This window comes from Rhinoraja longicauda, chromosome 19 (assembly GCF_053455715.1).
Source record: "Rhinoraja longicauda isolate Sanriku21f chromosome 19, sRhiLon1.1, whole genome shotgun sequence".
NCBI classification, from domain to species: Eukaryota; Metazoa; Chordata; class Chondrichthyes; order Rajiformes; family Arhynchobatidae; genus Rhinoraja; species Rhinoraja longicauda.
In genome coordinates this window covers 36,228,438-36,251,946 of record NC_135971.1, presented here as the reverse complement: position 1 = coordinate 36,251,946, position 23,509 = coordinate 36,228,438, and the positions used below count along the sequence as shown (strand labels likewise).

The 23,509-nt window shown below is 43.8% G+C and overlaps 1 protein-coding gene and 1 pseudogene across 2 annotated transcripts in view; one reads left to right on the top strand and one right to left on the bottom strand.

Annotated features, from left to right (window-relative positions):
- Positions 1-23,509, top strand: part of LOC144603231 (class I histocompatibility antigen, F10 alpha chain-like) — a 1,654,937-nt pseudogene that overhangs the window by 1,436,888 nt on the left and 194,540 nt on the right. The gene's annotated exons all lie outside the window — the stretch shown is intronic.
- LOC144602783 (uncharacterized) lies at positions 9,086-21,619 on the bottom strand. Its single transcript, XM_078415916.1, has 3 exons — positions 21,343-21,619; positions 10,915-10,999; positions 9,086-9,548 (listed from the first exon to the last, which is right to left on the bottom strand). The coding sequence occupies exons 1-3, from the start codon at positions 21,410-21,412 to the stop codon at positions 9,359-9,361; spliced, it is 345 nt and encodes a 114-aa protein (XP_078272042.1). The 5' UTR covers positions 21,413-21,619; the 3' UTR covers positions 9,086-9,358.

Genomic DNA, 23,509 nt, shown 5'->3' with positions numbered 1-23,509 from the left:
TCCTCCTCGAGTGGCTCCGGAGCCGCAGCCGAAGCCACAGCTGCGTAGTTCCGTGCCCGAGCCCGAGCCGTCGCCATCCTGACGGGTACAGAACAACACCCGAAACAACAGCAGTCTTCGCTCAAGAATCTCAGTCAGTCTCAGTCTAAAGTGCAGCAGAAGCAGTTCTCTCCAGTCGAGCAAGGGAACACGCCCACGCCTATCCTCACTGCCGAGTGCAGCTTTTGGAGCTTTCTGAGGCCTTTCGAGCCCCTCCGGAATCTGCCAGATTTGAAAAGTACCTTCTCTTTGTTGAGCCCGAAGTCCCAGTCCGGGCACAATGGTATGGAAGCTGGATTGTGGAGCTAGAATCGACACAAACACCACATCTTCCCAACTCCCAGTCTCCAGGTACGATTGGCAATCCGCCAGCCACTGCCGCTCCCACAGCACTGCAGACAAGCGCTGGAATTCCTCACTAAATGGAGAAATCCTTCGACAAAGGAAAGTTTCCGAAGTCCAACGTTCAGTCAAACTTCGAACTCCCACTGCCTCTGTCCCTCTTCCTTCGACACAATCTTCAAAGGTTGCTTCAATCCTCTCAGCCACCGGAGAAGAGAGCAACACAACCTCTCTCTCTCTCTCTCCCTCTCTCTCCCCCCCCCCCCCTCCCCTCAGTATTTTTACTGATAAAGTAAAAATACTTTTAAATACTTTTAAAAAGATTTTAACTGTTTCACCTGGGTGATGTCTTCCTTTACAGCCATTTGGAATGACGCCGATAATTTTATCACCCGATTGTTCCAAGGATAGTCGTTTCCTAACAACTGCAGATGGTATTTATCTAATTTTGGTAGGCTCCATCACAATTCTGTGCGGATAGGATACCATCCGTGGTCTCACTCGGCTGGTGGAGGACCTATTTTGCCGTTTTCTTTATAAGACTTCTTGTTCTGGGATGCTTCCGTGAGTTCATAAATGTTAGGAGCAGAATTAGGCCATTTGGCTCATCAAGTCTACTCCGCCATTCAATCATGGCTGATTTATCTTTCCCTCTTAACCCCATTCTCCTGCCTTCTCCCCCAAAACCCCTGACACCCATACTAATCAAGAACCTATCCATCTCTGCTTTAAAAATATCAATTGACTTGGCCTCCACACCTTTCTGTGGCAATGAATTCCACAGATTTACCACCCTCTGGCTAAAGACTAAAGAATAAGAATGAGGATGAGGTGAAAATGCAATCTTGAGACCATGTGGGCCCTTAGGATCTCAATCTTTCTAAATGGTTTCAGCTTGGTGTTCTTAAGGCTCTCAAACTGTTTATCCAGTTTTGAGTACCAGTTTTCGTTGGTAATGCCTGAACAGGGGTCGACCCATGCACCGGGATATTTCTTGATCTCCCCTGGTTTTATGTGGGATTGAGCCCTCGTTTATTGTCCAGTTATTTAATGGATTATAGACGTGTCTTTGTCTTGTTGACCACATGGGAAACCCTTGGTCTTTTTCACATTCATCTCAAGGCCCGTGCCCTGGCAGAAGGTTCATATGTTCATAAGTCATAGGCGCAGAATTAGGTCATTTGGCTCATCGAGTCTACTCCGCCATTCAATCATGGCTGATCTATCTCTCTCTCTCCGCCCTGTAACCTTTGACATCCTTACTAATCAAGAACATATCAATCTCAGCCTTAGAAATACCCAATAATGGCCTCCACAGCCGTCTGTGGCAATTCCACAGATTCACCACCCTCTAACTAAAGAAATTCCTCCTCATCTCCTTTCTAAAGGAACGTACTTTTATTCAGAGGGTTTGTAGGATCTTTTTTAGTCATTCCCATGAATCACTTAGGATAGCAATCTCATCTGCAAAGGCCAGAGTTCCACAGCTAACCTGCTGTTATCTTCCTTTTATCTATTCTTCTTTTCCTTTTTGTTGGATCGTACACATAAGAGGGTCCATTGCGATGTTGACGAGGAGAGGTGACATTGGGTCTCCTTGAATATCACCTTTTTCTATAAGGATAGGCTCTGTCTCCCTGCCGGCGTCATCCACCGTGGTTGTTTTTGCGTATCGATCATTAATGAGATCTATAAACCTTCACGGTAATCGGATCATTAGCAATCTATGGCCGACAGAATCAAATGCCGTGGACCAAATCTTTGTGTGTCTTTTTTGGCTCCTTTCATGACGTTCTGAAGATTCGAGATGTTTTTGTTACATCAAGGGGTTTCCGCCATAAACCATTTATGTCTTGGACAAATATTGATTACTTTGTGCAATCCAGCATTTTGGGTCTATCTTTGTGCACTTTCTAAGGTTTAACATGCCTCGTGCACAGTCATTATCCCCCTACACTACTATGCCAGTGGTCTGGGCTCAGTATTGGTGGTCACTGTGACTCTTGCATATATCGTTCTTCTAGTCTTATTTTGATCTTGATATTGAATCATTAATGGAGTTGAAACAAAAGCTTTTCAGTGTACCTCGGTACACGTGACAATAACCTAACCTCTGGTTGTCCAAAATCGCAGCCTTCTGGCTCCTGTGACGAAACCAAAGTACTCCACATCCCGTCCTTTTGACTCTATTCTTATTTGCTCAGTCAGATGTTGATATTTCTGACTCTTTTCTTGCCCGGCCTTGGTGAGAGGTTGAGTGTTCTCGAACCTGATGGTGACATCAACTACGGCAACCGACTGGTCTTTCACAAATACTAAATCTGGCTTCCAGAGTGAACCATCATCAGATCGTAGGTGTTGCTTAACAATGGTAGACCAACCATAGTTGTTCACTTTTTCTTTAGGACACCCCACTATTTTATTGTGTCTTTTTATTCTGGCATTTTTCACACGAGGGCACCAACCGGAGACATGTGCCAGCAATATCGCCATGGACCCTCCGATTTGCACACACAGGAAAAAAGGTCAAGTGCTGCTCTATCCTTCGCGAAAGAATATCGCAATCCTTAGTGATTCATATAAAGGGACGAATGAAAACTCAAAAATCCTGCAAACATTCTGCCAGGGTACGGGCCTGGAGATTAATGTGAGGAAGACGTTAAAAAACAAAGGATTGTGATATTCTTTCACGAACGTCATCCTTTATGGCATTTGCCACTGCCCCCTCCCTGAGCCAACCATAAGCCCTCCTTGTCTGCAATGTTTCTGCACTACTAGCGGCAGGGGGCGTGGGTGCTCGACCCAACTATTGCTGTTCAGCTCGCCTTGGTTCTTGGTCCTCCAAAATATTCCAAATGGAATTTAAACTGGAGGTGGCGGAGTATGGACTTAAGCAAGAAGGGCTTCTTGGAGAAGAAGAGCTGCCTTAAATTTAGTTGCGTCTGGTTGAGTAACTATAGTAGGGTGAAGACTATTCCTTGCTTTAATTGTGTGAGGGAAGAATGAATTGCTGTACACATCTGTCTTGGTAGCTGGTATCTTAAATTGAATCGAATGCCCTCTCTCTTCTACTGCTGATAGGTTTGGGTTTGGTGTAGATGTGGTCATCTATGTTGAGCTGACCATTTAACATTTTGTAAAAACAGGTCAAACTGGGCTTTAACCATATAACCATATAACAACTACAGCACGGAAACAGGCCCGTTCGGCCCTACCAGTCCACGCCGACCACTCTCTCTGACCTAGTCTCATCTACCTGCTCTCAGACCATAACCCTCTAATCCCCTCTTATCCATATACCTATCCAACTTACTCTTAAATAATAAAATCGAGCCTGCCTCCACCACCTCCACCGGAAGCCCATTCCATACAGCCACCACCCTCTGAGTAAAGAAGTTACTCCTCATGTTACCCCTAAACTTTTGTCCCTCAATTCTGAAGCTATGTCCCCTTGTTGGAATCTTCCCCACTCTCAAAGGGAAAAGCCTACCCACGTCAACTCTGTCCGTCCCTCTTAAAATTTAAAAAACCTCTATCAAGTCCCCCCTCAACCTTCTACGCTCCAAAGAATAAAGACCCAACCTGTTCAACCTCTCTCTGTAGCTTAAGTGCTGAAACCCTGGCAACATTCTAGTAAATCTCCTCTGTACCCTCTCCATTTTGTCGATATCCTTCCTATAATTTGGCGACCAGAACTGCACACCATACTCCAGATTCGGCCTCACCAATGCCCTGTACAATTTTAACATTACGTCCCAACTTCTATATTCGATGCTCTGATTTATAAAGGCAAGCATACCAAACGCCTTCTTCACCACCCTATCCACATGAGATTCCACCTTCAGGGAACAATGCACAGTTATTCCCAGATCCCTCTGTTCCACTGCATTCATCAATTCCCTACCATTTACCCTGTACGTCCTATTTTGATTTGTCCTACCAAAATGCTGCACCTCACACTTATCAGCATTAAACTCCATCTGCCATCTTTCAGCCCACCCTTTACGTCTGTCTTGGAGAGTGTTCCACCCCAATGAATTTAGAAGTTCGGTAACACTCGCTTCTCTCTCGTAGGTATTTGTAACAAAACGAACTGCCTGTCTTTCGACACGTTCGATGGAAGAAATGATTTTATTTGTGTATGGATCCCATGCTGCAACTGCGTAGTCCAAATGTGGTCTAACAAGGGTGAAGTATAACTTCTCCTTGATAGAAGTTGAACAATGATAAAAGTTGCGTCTCAGAAAATTTAGGACACGTGTTGCTTTCACCGTTGCATGATGAGTCTGACCATTCCAGCGTAGATTGTTCTGTAATTAGATGCCAAGATACTTGGTCTGTTTGTATTCTTCAATGGTGGCACCAAGGATATTATATGATGTTTCGCCTGGTTTCCTCCTCCTGGTGACACGCATGGTTTCACATTTGGAAGGGTTAAACTGCATCCCCCATTGCTGTGACCACTCAACCATAGTATCAAGATCTGTTTGGAGAGCATCTTTATTATCAGCTGACTTAATTGGACGGTACAGCAAACAATCATCAGCGAATAATACTCTGGTCGTGCTTGTGACTTTTTCATGAATGTCAATAATGTAAAGCAAAAACAGATCAGGGCCCAGTACTATGCCCTGAGGTGTACCACTTAACACTGGATGCCAATCAGAGCTTTTTCCATTCACACACAAGCGTTGAAGATGTTTTGTCAGAAAACTTGAAATCCATTGTTTCGTGTTGGAACGAACACCGTAGAAGTCAAGCTTCTGAAGCAGTCTCTCGTGTGGGATGACATCAAATGCTTTAGAAAAGTCTAGTACTACTAAATCCGTGACGACATTGCTGTCAAGGTTCTTGGCCAGGTCATTTGTCATCAGGATAAGCCGAGACTCGCATGATCTATGCCTCCTAAATGCATGTTGGTTGTCAGCAAGTATGCTATGTTTGCTAAGGTGTCTCATAGATTACTATGCTCCAGTAGTTTGCAGCAAGTGCTTGTTAATGAAACAGGACGATAATTAGCCGGGTTAGTGGTTGAACCCTTCTTAAAGAGAGTAGTGATGTTAGCCTTCCTCCAATCCAGCGGAACATCACCAGAGTCAAGCGACTGTTGGAAAATGAACTGCAAATCAGGAGCCAGTTCTTCGGCCGTGATCTTAAGGGCTTGGTTCTGTATTTGGCCAGGTCCAATAGCTTTTGTTGTATTGATGTTGAGCAGTAACTTCTTTACACCTTCAACCTCAATTTTAATAGCAGGCATATCAGCATATGGGCTGGGTGGTAGATCTGGGAATGATGAAGGCTCCGTATCTTCCTGGGTGAAAACATGTTGAAATTGGTTTGCAAGAGCTTCTGCCTTCACCTGGTCCTCAGTGATCAGACAGTTGTTCACTTTAAGCATCTGGACACCAGTGTTGTCTGTCCGTCTAGATTTCACATATCTCCAAAACGCCTTGGGTTGCTCCCCCTCAAGAATGGAAGAAATATGTTGTCTATGAGTACTCCTAATAGCGCGATCGACCAGCTTTCGTACTCTAGTAAAATTGTCCCAATCCAGTTTTGTACCCCTTTTTTGGGCACGGATATAAAACTTATCTTTCTTACTACAGAGACGTTTCAGTTTTACCGAAAACCAAGGAGGTTGCATACGGCTCTTAATGAGTGTTTGAGGAACATGATTTACTACAATGTCATTTAAAGAGTCTCTCAGCCACACCCAGTTGTCCTTTACTGTTCTTTTATCTGGATGCAGGTTAAATAAATGTTTCCTCAGTTTTTCTGCCAAGTCTTTAAATTCCTCACTGTTCACTTTTCTCCAGAGTGAAATTTTACGCGGTGGTTTTGAAGGAACTTTATTCTTTGTGTGTAGTTTAGCTTGAATAATAAAATGATCGCTGATTCCAACATACGATGAGAGGCTGTCAGCACGGTCACTGGTCACAGAAGAATGAGGCACCTTCAGTCCCGGCCTGCTCCAGGTTTATCCCGAATGACCCATGACCTGGGCAGGCGCAGTTGTAATACCGAACTCGCTTATTGATTTTTGCTTTCTGTCACTTGGGCTCCCATTTTATTTTGGTTTGTCTCTTCTATCTCACTTTATCTTGCCCATGTCTCTCACCCTGCACTCCCACAACCTCTGCAGTTTATATTTATTGCTGTGGAAGATGACAGGCTACTGTTTTTTTACTGGTTGCACTTTTTTTTAACAAAAATAATTTTCGTCAATTATTTACAAAAATAATATGTACAGTACCAAAATACAAACATGGCCACCACCATAATACACAGTAAAGCAAATACTCTTAAATACTGAATATTAAATTACTATTTCCCCATCCTTATTGAGGATACATTCCACCCCCCAGGATGCCCGTGAACAGCACGTAGTTCCTTTCTAAAACCACCCGGGTGTGGACGTAACCCCGGAAAAGGGGCAGGCAGCCAGCTCGGGCAGAGCCCTCCTCCGCCTGGCACCATGACTCGCAGATGGCCAGCTTGGCCAGGCCCAGGAGCAAACCAAACAAGACATCTTCAGTCCTTCCCTCTTCCCTACGCACAGGGAGTACAAAGATGAGGATGGTGGGTGTGAAGTGCAGCCAGAAGGCAAGGAGCAGCCCCTTTAGGGATCTGGTTGCACGCTCACTGCTTGCCTTGCCACCATTACTTTGTGGGCAGTGATTGAATCATTGTGGAGTCAATGCCCAAAACACCCGACTCTGACTCCTTGATTTCTTATGTATCCGACTCCGACCCCTGGGTATAATAATTCTAAATGTGCTGTGATGACGTTACAGAAGATAGGGTTTCAGAACAACGTGAATCATCAGGCTACCTTTTAAACCCACGTCCTTAAAGTTTTGAGACTAATGGTTGCAACTATGCTGTTGTGGCTTTTTTAATGTTTATTCTTGAAAAATAAAACTTAATTCATTATGCTAAGAGAAAAAAATACATATAGCACTATGACAAAATTAAAATTCCTTTGAATTAAATAAATATTATAAAAGCATTACTGCAGAATTTATTAAACTAAGGCCACAGGTATGAGCTAAATGGCTAAATTATGACAAAAAAAATTCTCGCACAATAGATATTTAAACTAAAGGCATAGGTAGTTAAGTTTGCTGGAAAGTGATTAGCAGCATAATTAAAACATCGTATCGGGAAAGCAGATTACACTAGCTACTTTGTTAAAAATCCTAATATCACTATAACATAAAAGAGGTTGCTGATGAATTTAAAGTCTACTTTGTAAAAGTTGGGCCTACTTTAGCAAATGAGATTACTGAACCGAGTAGCAAGGAAGGTCTTAGAACATGAGAGCTCTGATAGAAATGCTCACTCCATGTTCCTCAGTGGAGTACACAATAATGAAGTTATTGATATTATTAATAAATACAGAAACAAAAAGTCTACTGATTACAATTCCATTGATATGACACTAGTCAAAAATATTATTGAATGTTTAGCAAAACCGTTGGCACATATATGTAATCAATCCTTCCTCACAGGCATATTTCCCAACAAAATGAAAATAGCACAAGTCATTCCTGTCGACAAGAATGGAGACAGACATTTATTTTCAAATTGCAGGCCGATATCTCTGCTGCCCCAATTCTCAAAAATATTAGAAAAATTATTTGTACAAAGACTTGAAAACTTTATTGATAAACATAACATACTAAGTCATCACCAGTATGGCTTTTGAGCTAAAAGGTCTACCTCACTAGTGCTAATGGAACTAGTAGAGCATATTTCAACTGCAATTGACAATAAATATACAGTGGGAGTATTTATAGATCTCAAAAAGCATTTGATACCAAAGATCATGGTTTACTGATGAATCGGCTAGAAAGATATGGCATTAGAGGAGTAACATACTTCTGGTTAAGAAGCGACCTTGAAAACAGATATCATATCATATCATATCATATATATACAGCCGGAAACAGGCCTTTTCGGCCCTCCAAGTCCGTGCCGCCCAGCGATCCCCGTACATTAACACTATCCTACACCCACTAGGGACAATTTTTACATTTACCCAGCCAATTAACCTACATACCTGTACGCCTTTGGAGTATGTTCAATATATCAGTATGTTCAAGTAAATAATTTTGATTCAGAACTTATGAAGATTACCTTTGGGGCTCCGCAAGGCTCGGTGCTGGGCCCAAAGCTCCTAATACTCTATATAAATGATATTTGTAAGGTGTCAAAATTGTTACATTTAGTTATATTTGAGGATGACATAAATTTATTTTGTTCAGGGAAAAACATGAAGCAACATTTGGACACAGTTGAAGGGCAATTGGAAACCCTAAAAAAGTGGTTTGATATTAATAAATTGTCATTAAATCTAAGTAAAACAAGATTTATTGTGTTTGGAAATCGAAAAGTGAATTTGGAGGTAATACTCATGATTAATGATGTAGAAATTGAAAGAGTATATGAAAATAAATTCTTGGGAGTGATAATAGATCATAAACTCTGCTGGAAACCTCACATAAAACTTATCAAATCAAAACTGTCTAAATCCATTGCAATACTGCACAAAACTAAGGCCACCTTGAATCAAAATTCTTGAAGTTATCTAATTTATATCTGTTATATCTAAGGTTTCACATGATTGGTAGATTTTGTTAAAAACAGTGTATTGGTGCAAAAACCTGAATAATAATCTTGTTCCTCAAAATCTCTCCAGTATTGTACAAATAAACATAATATGACATATATGTTGAAGTTTATGAAGTGAAATTTGTATATGTTATGCTGACAATGTTTGTTTAGGGTCAGAGGTCCAATATGACTGGTCACGTGTGTGCCCTCACACGGAAGCATTTTTTTCATAACTCAGTTTCATCTCACAAATTCTGTGAATTTTAAAAAGCTAGAACGTTCATCTCTTTGGCAGACATCCATTATAGTTCTGTAAGTAGGAAAATAGCAATGAATAAAATTAAGCTCTTGCAAGAATTTTTTAATGTATTACTTTATGTGATGACGTCTGGTCACGCGTGTGACATTTTGGGTGGTCATGTGTGTGACATGACGCGCATGGAGGAAATGTGTACAGATATGGCAGTATGGTAGTGGATACCAGGCATAACTGTCTTTTGTTATTGCTGTTCATGATTTCAACTGATATTGCAAAGAGTGAGTCTCTGAACCTGGAAATAAAGACAAAAGAAGAAAGGTGTTATTGTCTCAAAAGGTTATTCATAACAAGAAAGAAAATGTATGACTTTCACACCGAGTTTGACATGAAGTTTACAACATTGCTTTGAATATGTTGCTTAAAACACTCAGCATTGAGTTCATGAAAATGTATTTAACATGTTTTGATTTGCATGCTGTCTTTATACATTCAACATTTTCTCTTATAAGTATCTCAGCATACAAAAAGTATGTTGTTGCTCGTCTTATATGCAAACACATGTACACATGTATTTTTAAACAAACATTGTAAATAATGCATTTGCGAAATACATGTAGAGTGGGCAGGTTAATTAAGCAGGTTAACTGTTTTTATAATAATTAATAATGTCTCCAAATCCAGTGTTTACGTATTGTATGAGATGAACAATAACATAAATACAAGTAACTGCATTAAACTTCTGCAAACAATTATTTCTCAAACCACTTTCTTGGTGAAACACAAAACTTTACTTTGACAGCAAATGTTAATACAACAACCTTTCATGTACAAATCTAAAGGACATGACCTCCACTCTCCTTCAAAAAAAATGCAAGACTGTAACAGCGAGGAACTTTATATTACATGTATACCACTAAGGTATTAATGCACTAGTTTGCATGGATATTTCTTAAATTCCACCAAATTTGAACTGCCCTCTGGATCGTGCCACATGAGGCCCTGATGTCTGCTTCACAACTTGGTCTTGTGTGTAAAACAAGATGTCTGGTTCTTCAGGATGTGTAGGAAAACAAACTGCAGATGCTGGTTTAAATCGAAGGTAGACACATTTTGCCTGACGCGCTGAGTTACTCCAGTATTTTGCATCTGTCTGGTTCTTCAGATGGGGGCCACTTCCAGAAACACCCAAACGTGCTTCACTTTTACTTCAGTTTCATTTCCAACTACCATTAAAACTTCTCCAGGGAAAAGATTTTGGTCATACCTAACCACCAACCAATCCCCAACTACCCAGTCAATACTCTGTTTGGGGGCACAGTACTGGTTAGATAAGTCGGGGTCAGCTCCACCACTTGTATGCCAGAACTTCAAAATGCCAGATGGAGACACCTGGATAACATGATACCTGCGTGGCACAGGAATTACACTTTCCCATGGTTGTCTTTTTTGAATGGCACTTTTTAAAATCTCATCTTCTGAAATATGTATAACCATGACATTGGGCATCAGTGTGGTGGCCAGATTTGCAAAGTCCTTTGAGCTCTGGACAACTGGGGCATCAGCTTTCTTGCTCATGACATTATACCAAACAAGTGACGTGGCAGCACCCACCTATGCCATCAACTACCCCCTTCCCATGAGAAGTTGCAAAGTATTACCATTCATATGTTGCGTGGTGTTCTTTTGCCACAATCAAGAGACGTTTTGCCATGAACTTGTTCTTGAATTCAGAAGATGGCCCATCTGTAAAAAATATGATGGAACCATCAGCTGAAGCTTTGGTAGCAAGATATCGCATGAATGTGTACACAGAACCCTTTCCTTTGTCATTTGTGTTTGACACAATCAAATGAGACTCACACTTACCATTCTGGAAGATGACAGCGGTGAACAAACTGACTGAATCACGTGACCACAAAGCACTCTGCACTTCATGCTGATACAGGAGTAAGACATGGAAAAGTTCATTTGAATGACTTTTCTTTCTTTTTTTCCTCAAATGACATGGCTTTGATTCGTTTTACATGTTCTTGAAATCCTGGCATCCTCAATAACACCAACTCTTGTAGTTCACCACAGCAGCCAACTTTCATGATCTTTTTCAGCCTCCCATGTTCATGTTTTTCCCATGTCATCCAACTCACATTCTTGGCTTTATCTGATTCATTGAATCCCTCTTTCATGCACATTGCCCGACACTCACCACATTCACCTCTCCAACATTTGTCATGCATATTCTCAGAATTACACAACAGGCTTTTCCACAAATCATTGTTGTAGGTGATGCCAAGCCCTGCCAATTGGAGCATAAAATTCTCATGCTGCAAACATTTGCATTGATCATCGGGTGTTTCCTTAATCAAAAGAACATTTGACGGGCGCAGCTTTGCAAATACTGAGAAGCTTATTGGATGTTCTGGATGGCGTTCCTGAAAGAGTGCATGTGCTTTCTAAGATATGTCAATATCAAATATCCTTCATTTTCACAGTCCTTATCGCACGGCATCCAGCATTTTGAACTGCAACAGTGGTACGTGGTCGAGGCCATTCCTGAACTTTATGGTAACCACATCGATGCAAATGCACATTCTGTCCGTAGAGAGCTATATTGAGGTTAATAGATATCATCCATTTCCAACTCTTGAACATAAAACACCGGGACTGTCCGAAAAAAATACATTCAGCAGTTTCTAAAAAGACGTCAATCCAGAATTTAGAAATGTGGCTTAGGAAATGCGTACCTATTAAATGCAGATCTTTGACAATGGAACATGCCTGTGTATTATCTGCAATGTTCTGTAATCTCTCGCGTTAAGAATCTGCAATCCCAGCCCTCCATCTAGCAATCGCACGAAGAAAGAAGTAGGAGCAATATCCAGGCTGTTCCCGGTCGGTACAAGCAGGCAAGGTTCCTAAGTGAACTTTACCGCAACCTTACTGACGCCTTTTCACAAACGAAAGAGATGATAGAAACATAGAAAATAGGTGCAGGAGGAGGCCATTCGGTCCTTCGAGCCAGCACCACTATTCATTGTGATCATGGCTGATCATCCACAATCAGTAACCCGTGCCTACCTTCTCCCCATATCCCTTGATTCCGCTAGCCCCTAGAGCTCTATCTAACTCTCTTTTGAATTCATCCAGTAAATTGGCCTCCACTGCGCTCTGTGGCAGAGAATTCCACAAATTCACAACTCTGTGGGTGAAAAAAGTTTCTTCTCACTTGAGTTTTAAATTGCCTCCCCTTTATTCTAAGACTGTGGTCCCTGGTTCTGGAATACAAGCCTAGTTTTTTCAATTTTTCATCATATGATTATGAGAGTCCCGCCATCCCAGGGATTATGACAGTCCCGCCATCCCAGGGATTATGACAGTCCCGCCATCCCAGGGATTATGACAGTCCCGCCATCCCAGGGATTATGACAGTCCCGCCATCCCAGGGATGAAATGTGGAAACATGCTGCTCACTGACCTGCCCGAAGTTCCTAATCGTTTATGTCTTTGTGCAGATTTCTGGAAATTGCAACACTGAGAACTACTTGTCCGTCCTTACACGCCAGTTATAAAAAGACCAACATGTTCCAATGTCATTCCGTGACCCATACCATTCAGACATATCTATTTAAAATATATTTTTATACATCTACACTTCTTTAGACTGTTACTGAAAAACAGGGTGCAATATTAGTATTTCAAGAAATTGGATTTTATTTATAAATACAGGGAGAAAATAAAGAAACGCTGATGCGTCAGACACAAACGGCAGAAGAGATTAAACTGTCCGGTCTCAGACCATTTATCAGATCCTCTCTCAGAGTTTCCCTGTTGTTTTATTGGGCTTTCAGATTTCCTGTGTCTGCATTGATCGCAAAATTAATATACCTTAACTATGTAGCCCAGAATTATTGTTTGAAATGCACAGCAAGGTCACACTGATTCTACGTCAACTAATGAAGGTCCGTTCTCAGAATAGAGACAATGTACTGCAGATGCTGGTTTACAAAATAGGACACGGATGTACAAGAGGCCACATCGGCAACACGAGATGCAGTAGTTGTGGTTAACGGAAGTGAACATGCGCATCTGTCTCACCTGGAAGGGGTCCTGGCTGAAGTTCAAGGAGGGGGTAGAGGGAAAGTGTTATATATCCTGTGGTTGCAGAGAAACGTAGACGGGAAGAGATGGTTTGTGTGGAAACTGATGAGTGAACCAAGGACTTGCGGAAGATGGAATGCGGTTGAGATAGAAAGATGTCACTGGCAGTGGGATCACGTTGAATGGGACGGAAATGTCGGTTGTTGGTGCGGAGGCTGGTGGGATTAAAGGTGAGAACCACGAGAACTCTATTCTTGTTCCGTAGGGGAGGGGGTAAGGGAGGGGGATTGTGAAGGGGGGTGATAGCGAGAGAAGAACTACGGCAAACAGAGGATAATCGGGTTAGGAACGGGCAAAGATAGGGGACACCAGGGGGAAACCGCGTTTACTAAAGTGTAAGGACATCTTATAAGTACTGGAGTGGAAAAGTTGATCTTGGGAGCAGCTGCGGCGAACAGAGGAATTCCATTAGCAATCCAATGAGCGGAGTAGATTAGCAATCCAATGAGCGGAATTCCATTAGCAATCCAAGGCGCTTGATGGCTTGCCGGCAGTTAGAGATTAAATCAAACATCAACAGCGTGTAAAAGGCCGGTAGGTGGACACCAAACGCACGAAGAATGTTGGAGACGGGAGAATGGGTCGTCACTGCGAGGCGAAGATTCCTTCCCGCCCGGAGGTGGTGGTAAACAAGCTCAACATAATGGCGTGCCGGAAACTTATTGACGTGTGGGTGTTGGTGCATAAGGAGGAGGCCTCTGTGTGTACTGACCATTCTGCATCTACAGGAGTGAGGGCAGGGGTATGGTGATCTACTTTCAATGACTGGTGCACCACGACACCCAGGTCTCGTTGCATCTCCCCTTCTCCTAATCGGCTACCATTCAGATAATAGTCTGCTTTCCTGTTCTTGCCAGTGGATAACCTCACATTTATCCTCATTATACTGCATCTGCCATGCCTTTGCCCACTTACCTAACCTATCCAAGTCACGTTGCAGCCTCCTAGCATCCTCCTCACAGCTAACACTGCCACCCAGCTTCGTGTTTTCCGCAAACTTGGAGATGTTGCATTCAATTCCCTCGTCCAAATCATTAATATATATTGTAAATAGCTGGGGTCCCAGCACTGAGCCTTGCGGTACCCCACTAGTCACTGCCTGCCATTCTGAAAAGGACCCGTTTATTCCTACTCTTTGCTTCCTGTCTGCCAGCCAGTTCTCTATCCACATCAATACTGAACCCACAATACCGTGTGCTTTAAGTTTGCATACTAATCTCTTATGTGGGACCTTGTCGAAAGCCTTCTGGAAGTCCAGATATAACACATCCACTGGTTCTCCCTTATCCACTCTACTAGTTACATCCTCGAAAAATTCTATAAGATTCGTCAGACATGATTTACCTTTCATAAATCCATGCTGACTTTGTCCAATGATTTTACCACTTTCCAAATGTGCTGCTATCCCATTTTTAATAACTGACTCTAGCATTTCCACCACTACCGATGTTAGACTAACTGGTCTGTAATTCCCCATTTTCTCTCTCCCTCCCTTTTTGAAAAGTGGGGTTACATTAGCTACCCTCCAATCCTCAGGAACTACTCCAGAATCTAAAGAGTTTTGAAAAATTATCACTAATGCATCCACTATTTCTGGGGCTACCTCCTTAAGCACTCTGGGATACAGCCTATCTGGCCCTAGTGATTTATCGGCCTTTATTCCATTCAATTTACCTAACACCACTTCCCGACTAACCTGGATTTCACTCAGTTCCTCCATCTCATTTGACCCCCGGTCCCCTGCTATTTCCAGCAGCGCAGCGGTAGAGTTGCTGCTTTACAGCGAATGCAGCGCCGGAGACTCAGGTTCGATCCTGACTACGGGCGCTGCACTGTAAGGAATTTGTACGTTCTCCCCGTGACCTGCGTGGGTTTTCTCCGAGATCTTCGGTTTCCTCCCACACTCCAAAGACGTACAGGTATGTAGGTAAATTGGCTGGGTAAATGTAAAAATTGTCCCTAGTGGGTGTAGGATAGTGTTAATGTGCGGGGATCGCTGGGCGGCATGGACTTGGTGGGCCGAAAAGGCCTGTTTCCGGCTGTATATATATGATATGATATGATATGATTATTCATGTCTTCCTTGGTGAAGACAGAACCAAAGTAGTTATTCAATTGGTGTGCCATGTCCTTTTTCCCCATGATCAATTCACCTGTTTCTGACTGCAAGGGACTTACATTTGTTTTAACTAATCTTTTCTCTTCACATATCTATAAAAGCTTTTGCAGTCAGTTTTTATGTTCCCTGCCAGTTTTCTTTCATAATCTATTTTCCCTTTCCTAATTAAGCCCTTTGTCCTCCTCTGCTGGACTCTGAATTTTTCCCAGTCCTCTGGTAGGCTGCTTTTTCTTGCTAATTTGTACGCTTCATCTTTTGTTTTGATACTATCCCTAATCTCCCTTGTTCGCCACGGATGCACTACCTTCCCTGATTTATTATTTTGCCAAAGTGGGATGAACAATTGTTGTAGTTCATCCATGCGTTCTTTAAATGCCTTCCATTGCATATCCACCGTCAACCCTTTAAGAATCAATTGCCAGTCTATCTTGGCCAATTCACGTCTCATGCCCTCAAAGTTACCTTTCCTTAAGTTCAGAACCGTTGTTTCTGAATTAACTAAGTCACTCTCCATCCTAATGAAGAACTCAACCATATTATGGTTACTCTTGCTCAAGGGGTCACACACATCAAGACTGCTAACTAATCCTTCCTCATTACTTAATACCCAGCCTAGAATAGCCTGCTCTCTCGTTGGTTCCTCTACATGTTGGCTTAGAAAACTATCCCGTATACATTCCAAGAAATCCTCTTCCTCAGCACCTCTGCCAATTTGATTCACCCAATCTATATGTAGGTTGAAGTCACCCATTATAACTGTTTTACCTTTGTTGCACGCATTTCTAATTTCCTGTTTGATGCCATCCCCAACTCTACTACTACTGTTAGGTGGCCTGTACACAACTCCCACTAGCGTTTTCTGCCCCTTAGTGTTTCGCAGCTCGACCCATATCGATTCCAATTCCTCCAAGCTAATGTCCTTCCATTCTATTACGTTAATCTCCTCTCTAACCAGCAAAGCTACCCCACCTCCTTTTCCTTTCTGTCTATCCTTCCTGAATATTGAATATCCCTGGATGTTCAGGTCCCAGCCTTGGTCACCTTGGAGCCATGTCTCCGTAATCCCAACAATATCATATTCATTAATAACTATCTGCACATTCAAATCATCCACCATATTCCGAATGCTCCTTGCATTGAGACACAAAGCCCTCAGGCTTGTTTTTACAACACTCTTACCCCTTATACAATTATGTTGAAAAGTGGCCCTTTTTTGATTTTTGCCCTGGATTTGTCTGCCTGCCACTTTTACTTTTCACCTTGCTACCTATTGCTTCTACCCTAATTTACACCCCTCTGTCTCTCTGCTCATGCTCCCATCCCCATGCCACATTAGTTTAAATCCTCCCCGACAGCACTAGCAAACACTCCCCCAAGGACATTGGTTCCATTCCAGCTCAGGTGCAGACCGTCCTGTTTGTACTGGTCCCACCTCTCCCAGAACTGGTTCCAATGTCCTAGAAATTTGAATCCCTCCCCCTTGCACCATTTTTCAAGCCACGTATTCATCTGAAATATCCTCTTATCTCTACTCTAACTAGCACGTGGCACTGGTAGTAATCCAGAGATTATTACCTTTGAGGTCCTACATTTAAGTTTATCTCCTAGCTCCCTAAATTCACCTTGTAGGACCTCATCCCGTGTTTTTTTTACCTATATCGTTGGTGCCAATGTGCACCACGACAACTGGCTGTTCACCCTCCCCCTCCGGAATGTTCTGCAGCCGCTCAGAGACATTCCTGACCCTTGCACCAGGGAGGCAACATACCATCCTGGAGTCCCGTTTGCAGCCGCAGAAACATCTGTCTATTGCCCTTACAATTGAATCCCCTATTACTATAGCCCTTCCACTCTTTTTCCTCCCCTCTTTTGCCGCAGAGCCACCCACGGTGCCATGAACTTGGCTGCTGCTGCCTTCCCCTGATGAGCCATCTCCCCCAACAGTATCCAAAATGGCATATCTGTTTAGGAGGGAGATGACCGCAGAGGACTCCTGCACTACCTGCCTACTGCTATGCTGGCTAGTGGCCACCCGTTTCCTTTCTGTCCGCTTAACCTTTACCTGCGGTGTTGGCCAACTCACTGTACATGCTATTCACGACCTTCTCAGCATCGTGGACGCTCCAGTATGAATCCAACCGCAGCTCTAACCGTTCAATGCGGTCAGCCAGGAACTGCAGCTGGACACACTTCCTGCACACGTAGTCATCAGGGATACCGACAATATCCCTGATCTCCCACATGTTGCAGGATGTGAACTCCACGGGGCCGATCTCACCTGACATGTCTTACCCCCAAATTAAATCAAATCCCTCTTAATCCTTTAAACTGTACCTTTACTAAAAAGCACTGTACCCTTAACTCACCAAACCCTTAACTCACCAAACCCTTAACTCACCGAACCCTTAACTCACCAAACCCTTAACTCACCAAACCCTTAACTCACCGAACCCTTAACTCACCGAACCCTTAACTCACCGAACCCTTAACTCACCGAACCGTTAACTCACCGAACCTTTAACTCACCGAACCCTTAACTCACCGAACCCTTAACTCACCGAACCCTTAACTCACCGAACCCTTAACTCACCGAACCCTTAACTCACCGAACCCTTAACTCACGGAAGCCTTAACTCACTGAACCCTTAACTCACTGAACCCTTAACTCACGGAAGCCTTAACTCACCGAACCCTTAACTCACCGAACCCTTAACTCACGGAAGCCTTAACTCACCGAACCCTTAACTCACCGAACCCTTAACTCACCGAACCCTTAACTCACCGAACCCTTAACTCACCGAACCCTTAACTCACGGAAGCCTTAACTCACCGAACCCTTAACTCACCGAACCCTTAACTCACCGAACCCTTAACTCACCGAACCCTTAACTCACCGAACCCTTAACTCACTGAACCATTAACTCACCGAACCCTTAACTCACCGAACCCTTAACTCACCGAACCCTTAACTCACCGAACCCTTAACTCACTGAACCCTTAACTCACTGAACCCTTAACTCACTGAACCCTTAACTCACCGAACCCTTAACTCACCGAACCCTTAACTCACTGAACCCTTAACTCACTGAACCCTTAACTCACTGAACCCTTAACTCACCGAACCCTTAACTCACTGAACCCTGAACCCACTGAACCCTTAACTCACCGAACCCTTAACTCACTGAACCCTTAACTCACCGAACCCTGAACTCACTGAACCCTTAACTCACTGAACCCTTAACTCACTGAACCCTTAACTCACTGAACCCTTAACTCACTGAACCCTTAACTCACTGAACCCTTAACTCACTGAACCCTTAACTCACCGAACCCTTAACTCACTGAACCCTTAACTCACTGAACCCTTAACTCACCGAACCCTTAACTCACCGAACCGTTAACTCACCGAACCTTTAACTCACCGAACCCTTAACTCACCGAACCCTTAACTCACCGAACCCTTAACTCACCGAACCCTTAACTCACCGAACCCTTAACTCACCGAACCCTTAACTCACGGAAGCCTTAACTCACTGAACCCTTAACTCACTGAACCCTTAACTCACGGAAGCCTTAACTCACCGAACCCTTAACTCACCGAACCCTTAACTCACGGAAGCCTTAACTCACCGAACCCTTAACTCACCGAACCCTTAACTCACCGAACCCTTAACTCACCGAACCCTTAACTCACCGAACCCTTAACTCACGGAAGCCTTAACTCACCGAACCCTTAACTCACCGAACCCTTAACTCACCGAACCCTTAACTCACCGAACCCTTAACTCACCGAACCCTTAACTCACTGAACCATTAACTCACCGAACCCTTAACTCACCGAACCCTTAACTCACCGAACCCTTAACTCACCGAACCCTTAACTCACTGAACCCTTAACTCACTGAACCCTTAACTCACTGAACCCTTAACTCACCGAACCCTTAACTCACCGAACCCTTAACTCACTGAACCCTTAACTCACTGAACCCTTAACTCACTGAACCCTTAACTCACCGAACCCTGAACTCACTGAACCCTTAACTCACTGAACCCTTAACTCACTGAACCCTTAACTCACTGAACCCTTAACTCACTGAACCCTTAACTCACCGAACCCTGAACTCACTGAACCCTGAACTCACTGAACCCTTAACTCACTGAACCCTTAACTCACTGAACCCTTAACTCACTGAACCCTTAACTCACTGAACCCTTAACTCACTGAACCCTTAACTCACCGAACCCTTAACTCACTGAACCCTTAACTCACCGAACCCTTAACTCACTGAACCCTTAACTCACTGAACCCTTAACTCACTGAACCCTTAACTCACTGAACCCTTAACTCACTGAACCCTTAACTCACCGAACCCTTAACTACAAAGTACGAACAGAAAGCAGAAATACAACCCTGTGGTTACGGCCAATCAGCGGCTTCCTCCAGACCACTTCTTTTGAAGTGAGATGGAACGTTTTTAAACCAACGCCGCTCCAACCGCTCCCTGGGCCCCGCCCACACGCTGCACCAACCGCCCCTGGGCCCCGCCCACACGCTGCACCAACCGCCCCTGGGCCCCGCCCACACGCTGCACCAACCGCCCCTGGGCCCCGCCCACACGCTGCACCAACCGCCCCTGGGCCCCGCCCACACGCTGCACCAACCGCTCCTGGGCCTGTTTGTTATTAACTCCCGCGCAAATGACAGCTCCAAATGGACATCAGGTAAAACCCTACAGGGATCGGACAGCAGATATTAAAACAGTTAGTGGGAATACTCAGCTGGTCTGCCAGTAAGATTAGTGGCGGCGGCACCACGTTGATGGACACAGGCCGGAGACTGAGAAAGAGTAAATTACCCCAAAGGCGGCCGTGTTGGAACGGAGAAAGGTGCGACGGGTCGTTAATGGGAATGATTTATGTGAAGAGAATGAAAATGTAACGTGCTGAATCAGCACCTTCTCCTGACGCTTCCTGCAAACAGATTGGTTTCCATTAAGCTTCCTTCATTTTCACTTGACCAGCAGTACCGCAACCTGTGTCTATCATACTCTCCTGGCCGCTATCTTATCACAGAAGGGCCTGATTTCGTGCCTGCAATTCCATCTATCTATATTAACTATATCCGGAACTCCAGTCAGATTTGAGACGAGCAGCAACGCATTGAACAACATAAAATAGATACAATATGCTGGAGTAACTCGCTGATGGCGCAAAAATGGAAAAGGGTTCTAATCAACTTTTCTTTCTTCAGTTTACTTCTTCATGCTCTGCCAACTTGTAAACGTAACAGTTCTTTAGTCTGATGAGACGTAAGTCTAATCTCACTCATATGCATGCACTGAAGCTAGTTACAGAAGGTTGGAGTAACTCAGCGGCACAGGCAGCATCTCTGGAGAGAAGGAATTGGTGACGTTTCGAGACGAGACCCTTTTCAGAAGATGCTTCGGAGTCTGAAGTAGGGTCTCGACCCGAAACGTCACCTATTACTTCGCACCAGAGATGCTGCCTGTCCCGCTGAGTTTCTCCAGCATTCTGTATCTATCTTCGGTTTAAATCAGCATCTGTAGTTCCTTCCTACACATGGAACAACATGACTGGGACACGGTGTCCGATAGTGCACTTTCCAGAGAAGGTTCGACCATTGTCAGATAAAATCGCCTTTCTTTCTTAAAGCTCTTTTCGCTACCGATTGCACGCGTTTGACTTGAGTGTATTTGTGCACATTGTTATGTGATCTGATTGGATAGCATGCAAAATATAACCTCGGTACACGTGAAGATAATAGACCGAAACCTAATATGATCGGGCTTACCAGGGATTCCAAACGCCGCCATAATCGGATAGGCGATCTCCTTCACGTACAGAATAGGAGCCCGCCGCATTCTGGAAGAGTCGCAGTGTCGGCAGCAAACCCGGGACACAGTGGATCAAAGAGCGCAGCTCGTCCCCTCATTAATACCCGCTCCAATCCTCCAGTGGCTACTGGGAGTGACGGCGCAATTACATTAGTCACGGACACTTTCACAAACATTTCCAGACAAATGAAGCCGTTCCCCATTCCTTGGTGCAGGAATACTCAATGTAACATCGTACAGAAGGCCGGCCACTGGTATTATCGACCGGTCACTTGATCCAACGTGCAATGTTGTAGTATTTTCCTGAGCCGGGATTCGCTTCACTCAGATACGATAAATGTAATGAATTTTAACACTGGCGAATCCTAAATATAACCCATACTCTCTCGTTTTTCTTTATCTGCGGAAGAGAAATTGACGCGCATCACAGTTATTTTCTCATGTCATTTTCTTGTTCTAAAATGAATGTGCAATATTGAACATGGCGCTGTGGACTATGAAGGCCCGTCGTTGTAGTTACTGGATAATTCCATGTCGCCCTTTCATATCACCGCACAGTCCAAGCTGTAATCACGTTCCAAATCACGTAGTTAGATTTTTTTCCTTAGGTCTCTTATTTTGTAACCGATGCCTATTTCATACAAACATTGACCTGAAAAGGCACTAGTTTCTTGGAAATCTGAAAGGAAATAAAACAGGATAAATATCGGTAAATATTCAGCAGTTGATCGCATCTACGGATCAGAATAAATAACTATGTATTGGGCAGCCCATCGAGAAGTTATCCATAGGTTCCACAATCCATTGTTATTAATTTAACCACCGCTTCCCACACACACACACACAGAAACACACAGATTGAATTCGTCTGCCCATCACCCACATATCGATCCACTCGAGATTCCACCCCACCACCCTGAAATAAGCAATTAACCATTTCCTCCACTCTGGTCACCATACTCGCGTCTGCCTTGGTCCACCACACACAATGCTGGGGTAAATGAGTGGGTCAGGCAGTATCTGTGCAGGAAAATGTTAGGCTAGGATTCGGTCCAGGTCCCTTCTTCAGACCTCGAGTTTGGCCCTTAAACTGTGCTTACCCATATCTTCCACAGATAAAATGTTTCATGTTTCGCTCAAGATTGCAGCATCAGCAGTTTATGTTCATAAGTTGTAAGAACAGAATTAGGCCATTCGGTCCATCGTCTACTCCGCCATTCAATCATGGTTGAGCTATCTTTCCTTCTCAACCCCATTCTCTTGCCATCGCTCCATAGCCCCAGACACCATTACTAATCAAGAATCTGCCAATATCTGCCAATAAAATGTTTTCACCCAGAGAGTTCTGAATCTGGAATTTTCTGCCACACAAGGCAGTGGAGGCCAATGCCCTGGATGTTGTCAAGGGAGAGTTAGATTTAGCTCTTGGGGCTAAAGGAATCAAGGGATATGGGAGGAGCAACCAGGAACGGGGTACTGATTTTAGATGATCACCAATAATCGCATTGAATGGCAGTACAGGCTCGAAGGACCGAGTGGCCTACTCCTGCAGCTATTTTTTCTTGTGTTTTTATCCGTTCCAAGTGCCTTGTGCCTAGTCGGCACAATTTTCCTTGTGCCTCCCATTGTCCTTCTTCGGGCTGCGTCTAGCTCTGTGCACGTTGTTGTTCTCTTCCAGCCTGCAGGAACAAACGTTTCAGCGCCGGTGAAATTGGAGCCTGGTGCTCTCCTGCTCAATACAACTCCCGTCACCTCCTTTCAGGCTGACGCTTGGGCCGCGAGTCTGAATTTGCCGGATGTAAATGGAAAACCATGGAAATGCACAGCATCTACATCAGGGTCTGTAAACAAAGGTGCTTCGGAGAGAAACAGTGAAGGGGAGAGCCGACAACCCCATGGTATCAGCGATATATTTCCCCATTTCAGGTAACACCCAGCCACTATTCTCCTTCCCATTCCCACCTGCCCACCCCGAATCTCTGCAAATTGGCATCTATTTCATCCCCTGCCCCTTCCACAGTTTTACACTGACGGATGGGAACGACTAAACGAAATATTATCTCAATGGAGCGACGGGTGCAGGAGGAGAGTTTTGGCTAATTTATACCCTCTGAAATATCGGGC

Bases quoted from the DNA above. Each gene is read 5' to 3' on its own strand.
- LOC144602783 (XM_078415916.1), bottom strand. From the start codon at position 21,412: ATGCGGCGGGCTCCTATTCTGTACGTGAAGGAGATCGCCTATCCGATT. The intron at 11,000-21,342 runs GTAAGCCCGATC...TATTTTTTACAG, and splicing joins GGCGGCGTTTGGAATCCCTG to ATGGGCCATCTTCTGAATTC. The intron at 9,549-10,914 runs GTAATACTTTGC...CTTTATTTCCAG, and splicing joins CACCACGCAACATATGAATG to GTTCAGAGACTCACTCTTTG.